The sequence below is a fragment of the Salpingoeca rosetta genome (genome assembly GCF_000188695.1).
Source record: "Salpingoeca rosetta unplaced genomic scaffold supercont1.23, whole genome shotgun sequence".
Classification (NCBI taxonomy): Eukaryota; class Choanoflagellata; order Craspedida; family Salpingoecidae; genus Salpingoeca; species Salpingoeca rosetta.
The window spans coordinates 440,771-449,524 of NW_004754911.1; the positions used below are offsets into that span (position 1 = coordinate 440,771).

The 8,754-nt window shown below is 56.8% G+C and overlaps 3 protein-coding genes across 3 annotated transcripts in view; 1 reads left to right on the forward strand and 2 right to left on the reverse strand.

Annotated features, from left to right (window-relative positions):
• The window catches only part of PTSG_12714 (PEK protein kinase), a 10,000-nt gene extending 4,288 nt beyond the window's left edge, over window positions 1–5,712 (reverse strand). Inside the window, exons 1-3 of the mRNA XM_004990565.1 lie at window positions 5,519–5,712; window positions 5,192–5,195; window positions 1–4,740 (exon numbers count right to left, since the gene is read on the reverse strand). The exon at window positions 1–4,740 is cut by the window's left edge and continues 524 nt beyond it. Of these exons, the coding sequence (XP_004990622.1) occupies window positions 1–4,723 (4,723 nt within the window). The 5' untranslated portion in view covers window positions 4,724–4,740; window positions 5,192–5,195; window positions 5,519–5,712. The remainder of the gene's footprint in view (window positions 4,741–5,191; window positions 5,196–5,518) is intronic.
• Window positions 5,713–5,933: 221 nt separating this feature from the next.
• Window positions 5,934–8,374, reverse strand: PTSG_08373 (uncharacterized protein). Its single transcript, XM_004990566.1, has 5 exons — window positions 7,688–8,374; window positions 7,172–7,411; window positions 6,809–6,895; window positions 6,495–6,632; window positions 5,934–6,279 (listed from the first exon to the last, which is right to left on the reverse strand). The coding sequence occupies exons 1-5, from the start codon at window positions 7,874–7,876 to the stop codon at window positions 6,196–6,198; spliced, it is 738 nt and encodes a 245-aa protein (XP_004990623.1). The 5' UTR covers window positions 7,877–8,374; the 3' UTR covers window positions 5,934–6,195.
• Window positions 8,375–8,524: 150 nt separating this feature from the next.
• Window positions 8,525–8,754, forward strand: part of PTSG_08374 (CAMK/CAMKL/LKB protein kinase) — a gene marked incomplete at both ends in the record, with an annotated part of 4,617 nt that continues 4,387 nt past the window's right edge. Inside the window, one exon of the mRNA XM_004990567.1 lies at window positions 8,525–8,533. Coding sequence (XP_004990624.1) covers window positions 8,525–8,533 — 9 coding nt within the window. The remainder of the gene's footprint in view (window positions 8,534–8,754) is intronic.

Genomic DNA, 8,754 nt, shown 5'->3' on the forward strand with positions numbered 1-8,754 from the left:
GCGCATCTTGGCTGGGCGGTGACGCCTGGGGCGGAAGACGTGGCAGTCCGCACACGATACAGCGGCTGGTCTGGCGCGGCGGTGTTGGCGGCACTGATGGGCGTGGTGAATCAGGCGGCGGCGGTGTTGTGAAGCGCGCTTCGTCCGCTGTCTTATCTTTCTCATCACAACTGCCATCATTGCCACCACCAGCGGCACCATCATGGTTCACTTCATCACCGCCTCCACAACTCTGCTGTCGCTGCGGCGTCTGCTGCTGCTGCTGCTGCTGCTGCTGCTGCTGCTGCTGTTGCGCGTCTGGTTTGGTATCGACACAGTCATCTGCATCGCCAGTTTTGCGGTTGACCTTCCCCGCTGTCCGCGTTCCACTGGTATCGTCACCACCGCCAGCGTCACCACAACCAACGTCACCACCCTCCATTCCACCATCACTGCCTCTCGCTGTGGGGCACGGGCGTGCTGGTCGCACGTGGTGCAGCACTGGCGCGGCCGTCGTCCCAGCGCGCGGCCTGCTCGTGTCAAACGCCTTGAGCGAGTCGATGCTCGTGTTGCGGGAGCGCTTGCCAACGCCCGGGGTTGGCGAGTCTTCACTCGACAGCACCGTGATGCGCGGTGACGGGGAGTTGAGCATGTGACGTGCGCCCCACGGCTGCATTGCGTACAGCGGGTGGGCGTGGCGTGACGGCGACTGCACGCTGCAGCGGCACACCCCGTCGAGCAGCGGGAACGACCCTCCGTGGCCGTCATACAAGGTGGCGTGTACGTCCACCACAATCTGTGCGGGCGGCGTGTGCACGTCGTCCCGATGATGATGATGCTGGTGATGCTGGTGCTGGTGCTGGGGCGGTTCATAGGACTTGTGGCGGTGGTGTCCTAGGGTGTGTTTGCTGCTGCCCGATGTCGTACCAGACGCATCGGATGAACGCTGTGCTGCTGCGTCATCTGGGGTCGCCGTTGCGGCAGATGATTCACTCAGCGCCTTGAGCTGCTTCGTCTTGCCGCGACCCTGCGTGGTGTCAGCGCTGCTGGTGGCTGCTGCCGTTGCGCGGGCCATTATTCCCCGAAGCTCCCGCTCGATGGGCGCATCATCGTCATCGTTGTCACCATTACCATCGCCGCCATGGTGGTGTGTGTGTGCACCCATGGTGTCAGCGCCAACATGACCAAACACAATGTCGTCATCATCATCGTCTCCAAACACATCATTGGCACCCATCACAACGTCATCATCACCACCGTCTCCGCCAAGATCGTCAGCGTTGGGGCCATCGTTGTCGCTGACGGCTGCGCTGTTGTGAGCGCTCACGCTCACACTCGTGCTCGAGCTCTCGTCACCGGGACGCCGGAACAACCGGGACATTCCACCAGCGCCACCGCCGCCACCATCACGGCTGTTGGTAGTGCCTGGTTCGGTGTCTCTGTTGTCACCCTCCTCACCATCGCCATCACCATCGCCATCACCATCGCCATCACCATCGCCATCACCATCACCATCGCCATCACCATCGCCATCACCACCAGCATCATCATCATCATCATCATCATCATCATCATCATCATCATCATCATCATCATCATCATCATCATCATCGTCATCCTCGTCTGTAAAGCTGGAGCGCCACCCGTCGTCGCTCTCATCGGTGTCAGTGCTGCCGTCGCGGGCATCTGTGGACACGAACACGTCCGGAAACAGCGCTCGCTCCAGCTCGTCGTCGCTAATGTCCTCCTCTGCCAGCACGGTGCTCCACCCATCAGACTCATACGCGCGCCCACGCTGCTGGTGCTTGCTCGATTGCTTCATTTTGGGCTTGGATTTGGACTTGGTTGGTGCTGTTGTACCCGCGGCATCGCTTGCGCTGCCCTTGTTCTTGATGCGCAGGCCTCTGGCACCGGAGGCTGCCGTTGACACACCACCCTGGACCAAGGTGCCATCAGTCTGTTCATCATCACTGTCATTACCATTGCCATCCACATCCTCAACATCCTCATCATCCTCATCTTCACTGTAATATTCATCGTCGTCATCAAACTCGTCGCTGTCATCATCATCAAAGTTGAATGTGCCATCGTCCGTCTCCACCCACGTTGTCTTGTATGACACAATGTTTTCGTGCTCGATGCGCGAGAGGATAGCTGCCTCTTGCGTCACGAGCTCCGCATTCTCCTGCGGCAAGGGCATGACCTTGATTGCGTAATGGCACTGGTCGATGCGGTGACGTGCGCGGTACACCGCGCCAAACCCGCCCTTGCCCAGCAGCTCGTGGTCGGTAAACTCCTGGCTGAAGCGCTTGCTGTACTTGAGGTGCAGCTGCTGGCGCATCTCAGCCTCGGCCTCCTCCAGCACTGCTGCCGCAGCTGCTGTTGATGCGGTGGCGTGTGGGCCTGCCACGTGATTGCTGCTCATGCGGTGCGCCAGCTCGCCACCAACGGCAGTGGCGGTGTCACTGTCGCCATAATTGTAGTTGGGCGCGAGCACGAGTGAGGGCAGTGCCAATGCGTCCTCCTGCACGTCGCCAGCAAAGAACGCCGCCCGCTGCGACTCCGACGTGGCTGCTGCTGCTGCTGTTCTCGTGCTCGGGTTGGCGCTGCTGTCCGGATGTGGTGGCGTTGGCCAGTTGAACACAATGGGTGATGTTGGGGACGACACCGATGTCGGGCCAACGTGCATCGCTCCCCGCAGCCGCTGCCCACGCATCACCCCGCCAATGCCGCCAACACCACCAACACCACCAATACCAGCAATACCGCCAACACCAAGGTTGCCCATGGCCTCGGCGGCAGACGCGGCGTCCCAGAGATCGACCTGGTCCTGCACGTCGCTGAAGATGGCGGCAAACTGGCGCCGGTACCGCTCGCTCAGGTTTGGGATGGCGCTGCTGTCCGGGAGAATGCCCAGCCGCTGCAGCATGCGGATGCTCTCGCGGTACGTGTGGTGTGCGCGGGCGTGTGCCGTAGACTCGTTGAGGACGCACAGCCTCTCCAGGAGAAACAGGGCGAGCAGGGCGCCCGTGTTCTGCTCGGGCCGTAGCCCGGGCCCGCCAATGGTGCTGCCATGGCCACCGCTGCTGCTGATGTTGGCGGTGCTGTTGCTGCGCCGTGCCCCGAGTCGCGAGCCACCAAAGCTCAGGCCAAATGTCGACGACGCTGACGACGCTGCCCTGGATCCTGTCCCTCTCGATGCTCTACCTGTCGGTGTGGGCGATGCACGTGGAGGCTGCATGTGTGCACTGCCAACGGACGAGGGTGGACACGACTGCCGGGCGCGGTGGACATGTGGTCCGCTCCGCATCGACGCGCGGCTGTACGCGCGAGCGCTGCTGTTGTAGCTATTGGTGTTGCTGTGGCTGCTGTGGCTGTCATCTGTGTGGGTGATTGTGCTGGTGCCGGCAGTGGCGTATGTGCTGTTGATTGATCTCGATGGCAAAGCACCGTAGACACCACGTTGCTGCTGGCGATGGCTAGAGTCAACAGGCGTGAATGTGGCGGAGGAAGAGGGCACATGCTGTACGTCATTGGGTTGCTCTTGCTGCTGCTGTTGGTGCTGCTGTTGGTGGTGTTGGTGCTGCTGGTGGTGTTGGTGGTGGTGGTGGAGGAGGAGTTCAGCTGCCTCGTCACCGCGGTCTTGCGGGGCATCAAATGTGACGCGAGCGGACTGGGGAGCGGACTGGGGAGCAGTTGTTGATGCTGATGCTGATGCTGATGCTGTGGCGGCGGCGTCTTGTGCCGTGGTTGAAGATGGTGGTGATGGCACGCCTCGCTGCGCTTTGGGCCGCGCAGTCGTTGTAGTCGACGACGCAGAAGAGGAGGAGGAGGAAGAGGAGGAAGAGGAAGAGGAAGGAGGGTGGTTTGAAGATGTTGGTGCTGCTGGGCTGGGTGAGGGTGATCGCACCACATCATCATCATGATCATGATGAATGTCGTCGATACCACCATCATCATCATCATCATCATCATCATCATCATCATCATCATCATCATCATCATCATCATCATCATCATCATCATCATCATCATCATCATCATCATCATCATCATCATCATCATCATCATGAATGTCGTCGTCGTCATCATCATCATCAAAGACGTCTGTACGTGCGGCAACGACTGTTGCGTCGCTACCATACTCCTCATCAGCATGGACAATGCGCGAAATGGCGTCATCAGCACTCGCAACACTGTTGCCCTTGCCTGTTGCATCACCATTGTCGTGCTCATCGGTGCTGTGCGCGTGCATGTCTGGCGGGCTGTGGAGGGCGCCGGAGCGAGAGGAGAGCGGGGTGAAGCGGCTGTACAGCGACGCAGACGACGAGGAGCCCGACGACGACGACGCGGAGGAGTACATGGGATAGGAGGTCGATGACGACGAATATGCAGAGGCCGTGCCGAGGCTGCCGTGGCCACTGTCGCCATGACTGCATGTGCTGGTGCTGCTGTTGATGCTGTTACTGCTGCTATTTGGGGTGGGTGTGCCTTCGCATGGTTCTGACGTGGCCAGTTTGGCGGTTACGGTTGTGGGCGCGGACTTGGTCGTGCCCTGGCTCTTGATGTGGCTTCCAGCCTGATGCTGCTCTGTGGCGGCATCAGCAGAATTGCCGCCGTTCGTGTGTGGTGATGCTGTGGTCAGAGGATCGTCATCGGAATCGACGCTATCGCTGTCGCTATCAATCGACGAAACGGAGGATGAGCGTGAAGCATGCTGCACCGATGACCAGTACTGACTCATGTGCAACGCTGATGAAGCTGTGTGTGTGTGTGTGTGTGTGTGTGTGTGTGTGTGTGTGTGTGAGTGTGTCTGCGTGTGTGTGTGTGTGTGTGTGTGTGTGTGTGTGTGTGTGTGTGTGTGTGTGTGTGTGTGTGTGTGTGTGTGTGTGTGTGTGTGTGTGTGTGTGTGTGTGTGTGTGTGTGTGTGTGTGTGTGTGTGTGTGTGCGTGCGTGTGGGGGGGGGGGAGGATGTGAGTCCGTGTGCGTGTACTTGTGTGCGTGCGAGGAGCGGAATAAGTGAGCAACGGGATGGCGGGTGGAGGGATGCACACGTGGCAGGGCGGTGCTTGCATGCAGTTGCACACAGGAGGAATAAAGAACAAGAACAGCGTGTCAAAGAAGTGGTGCAAGACGAACCAGGAGATCAACAAAACCCACCAACACCAAGCCAGAGTCAAGACGAAAGGGGGATTCGTTTAGTCTTGCTCACCTTTCTGCGGCAGACGTTCACAGAAGTGCGACGTATCGGTGCGTGTTGGCGAACAGGTTGGGTGGGCGAGAGACGGTGAAGATGAGGCGGTGGAGGAAGGAACGGAGCACGAGAGTGAGTTGGTAATGAAGCAAGCAAGCGAGGATAGGGTGCCACGGGGAAGAAGGGGGGGGGGGGCAAAACAACAACAACGTGCAGGCAGACCAGACAACACACAACAGACACACAACAGACACACAACAAACACACAGCAAAGAGGCCCACCAGCTCGTGACACTCGTCCATTCGCAACAAGGGCAAGGATGATCAAGTCTTTGTTGTGCGAACCTGCTGCTGGTGGTACTGCGATGCGCACAGACTTGTGCGTTTGAGTGATCGGAGGGCCTGTCTGCGTTTGCCTGTTTCGTGTTTGTGTTTGTGGTTGTGTGTTTGTGTTTGTGTTTGCTGGCTGGAGAGTGGAGGATGGAAAAGAGGAGAGAAGGAGAGGAGGAGAGAAGCAAACGCAAGAACCAAATGCGCAAGAAAACAAGCGAAGCAAAGCAAGCAAGCAAGCAAGGCGCACCTTCCAAGCGTGCCTTCCTGTCTTGTGTGTGTGTGTGTGTTGGTGCGTATGTGGCAGCTGCAAATCTTCTTCGCTTTTCTGTGCTTTGCTCCTGCTTGCTTCTTGCTTGCTGACTGTCGCTTGTGCGTGTTTGTGCGAGCAAGAAAGCGAAAGGTGGCGAAAAGCTGACACATCAGGCGATGGCGTCATTGTAGAAATTTATTCAAAGTTATGTACCAAACATCGTTCGTGCGGCAAAAAGTGTTTGTGTTTGTTTGTGTTTGTTTGTTTGTGTTGTTCGTTTTGCGTAAGCATCCAGATGCAACAGAGACGCACATGCGCATGCACACGTCAATGCACAGCAGTGGCTATGAGACACACACGCACACACACAAAGACACGGAAGAGGGAAGAAGCGTGCAGGCGGAGGCAGGGGAGAGTGACTGTGTGTTTGGTTGTTTGTTTAGAAGGACGGGTCTTTTGCTTCCAGTTCCGTTTGCTGGTGTTGGATGTCCTCCGCACGGTCTCGCACATCCCCTTGCTTCAACTGTCAGTCGTGGTGGCGGGCGCGTGGTGGGCGGTGGTGTTGGGCGGTGGTGGTGGGCGGTGGTGTTAGGGGACGTGAGGAGGATTCAAACAGAGACAACAACAACAACGACAACACACACAGGCACACAGGCACACACACACACACATGCACACACATGCACACACACACACACACACACACAGGCACACACGAGAAGGGTGAAGCTAGCGTACCCGAGCCTCCTCGCTCTTGGCAAAGTGATCGCGGCCAACGGTGGCCTGCGCCAGCTTGCGGGCACCAGTCTGGACACCTTCCTTGAGGTTGCCATAGCCGGCCTCCACGGCCTCCTTGGTCTTCACGCGCATGGGCTTCTGTGGATGATGATGCAGTCAAGAACAAACATACATGCATACATGCGCGCGCGCGTGCGGGTGTGAAAGACTGAACAGAACATACATGGTACACACGCAAACAAATGTATTGCAACACACACACACACACACACTCACTCACTCACACACATACACACATACACACACATACGCACGTGGACATCTTGAAAGTCCTCCTTTGCTTGCAGCTCGTCGTTGTCAAACTGCATCGCCTCCGAAAACTGCCGCTTCTGTTCGCCTTCCTGCTCAACCGCAAAGATGGCAGCGGACGGTTGTGTGTGAGCGATGAGGGAAAGAGCAAATGCGGTGAAAGTGGCTATCGACACACACACACACACACACACACACACACACACACACACACACACACACACACACACACACACACACACACACACACACACACACACACACACACACACACACACACACACACACACGCACGCACGCACCCACGCACACACACGCACGCACGCACAGCCAACAAACTCACACACACACACAGCCAACAACCACACCTGGAGGGTCTGGTCGTTGAGGACGGGGATGCGATCGAGGCCAATGGCCTGGTTCATGCGATGCAGTCTGCCCTGAGCGCCCTGCTTCGCATCGTCAAGCGCGCTCGGCTGGCGCGGCTGCCGAATGTCGTCCACGGCCTTCTGGTACTCGTGACTTGGCGCATCGCGGATGATGTCGTCGTCGCTGCGCCCGAGCGACGCGTTCGATCCAACTTCTTTGCTCTGGAACGCAGGAAACGTCTGCGAACGTAGGATAAAGAGCAGGGGTGAGATATGAGGAGATGACGGAACGTTTGTCCGAGTTAGAAGGTGGTAGCAGGTTGGGTCGATGGTGGGAAGTAATGTAATCACACACATGCCCACATCTGCACCACCATCAGCGATCATCAACATCATCATCATAATCAGCGAAACATCCCACACTCTCGTCAATCAACAACGGCTCGATGACATTCGCGTATGCATCACAACCTCTCTCTCTCTCTCTCACGCACACACACGCACGCGGACACATACCGTTGGCGATTCCTGGTGGGTGGTGGTGCGTCCTGGGTTGGGCATGGTTGCTGTCTGCTTGGTACTTGGTTTGCCGACTTGGTTGCTCGGTGGCTTGTATCTGTTTGTACTTGTTCTCGTTCGCTTGCTGATCGGCTGGCTCTGTTTGTCGTCTTCGTCGTTGTTGTCGTGAAGAGAAAAAATGAACATCGACAGCCATCACCCACCACAAGAAACACGACGCAAAGCACAAGTTCAAGCGCTGGGTCGCAAACAAACCGAGCACAGAAGCGAGGCTTTCGAAGGAAAAAGAAAGGCAGCAAGAGACAGGGTCAATGCCACGGCACATCAATGCTGGCGGAAGAAAGGCCGTGATGATCAAGCAATCAAGCCATCAATCAATCACAACACAATGAACAACACAAGCAATCACTAGGTTCATCACCGATCCTTCCATTCGTGCGTGATGTGGCGATCACAGAGGGCAAGCTGTCTTTCGCACTCTGCTCAAATCAGGTGCCAATCAACGAACGAAGAAATATGTGCATTGTATGGGCTACTGTGGAACGAGACAGAAGCGCGGAAGGCCGGCCAGCATCCTTGATTTGCTGCGCCAAGTGAGGTGTGATGTGAAGTGATGTGAAGTCACACATGTGGTGTGCCTGATTGTTTGTTTGTCTTCAAACGCTTCGTCTTCCTCGTTTGCCTCAATCTTGCTGAAATTTGTAGTATATTTTGGTATAATTTTCCGAACTACTTCCCCGTTTTTTGAAGGCAACAAACGAACCGCAGGTGTGCCGTTCTTTCTTTGCTTCTGTGCTCCTTTGACTGTTGTGTTCTTCCAGCGCCACCGCCACCATGTTCCAGGTTCGTCTGTGTGTGTGTGTGTGTGTGTGTGTGTGTGTGTGTGTGTGTGTGTGTGTGTGTGTGTGTGTGTGTGTGTGCGTGTGTGTGTGTGTTTTGCGTGTGGAAACCCCGCGCATGTCCCCACATGGTGTTTGCATTCTGTGTGGCGCTACTTTGCCCACTCTTTTCACAGATCAGAAAACACAAAAACAATGACGGGGCCTATCAGCCGCTATGTATGC

Excerpts from the sequence above, each read along its gene's own strand:
- PTSG_08373 (XM_004990566.1), bottom strand. The coding sequence starts at position 7,876 with ATGTTCATTTTTTCTCTTCACGACAACAACGACGAAGACGACAAACAG. Across the intron at positions 6,896-7,171 it reads TCAACGACCAGACCCTCCAG|GAAGGCGAACAGAAGCGGCA; the intron begins GTGTGGTTGTTG and ends GCGGTTGAGCAG. Across the intron at positions 6,280-6,494 it reads CCAAGAGCGAGGAGGCTCGG|TTGAAGCAAGGGGATGTGCG; the intron begins GTACGCTAGCTT and ends CACGACTGACAG.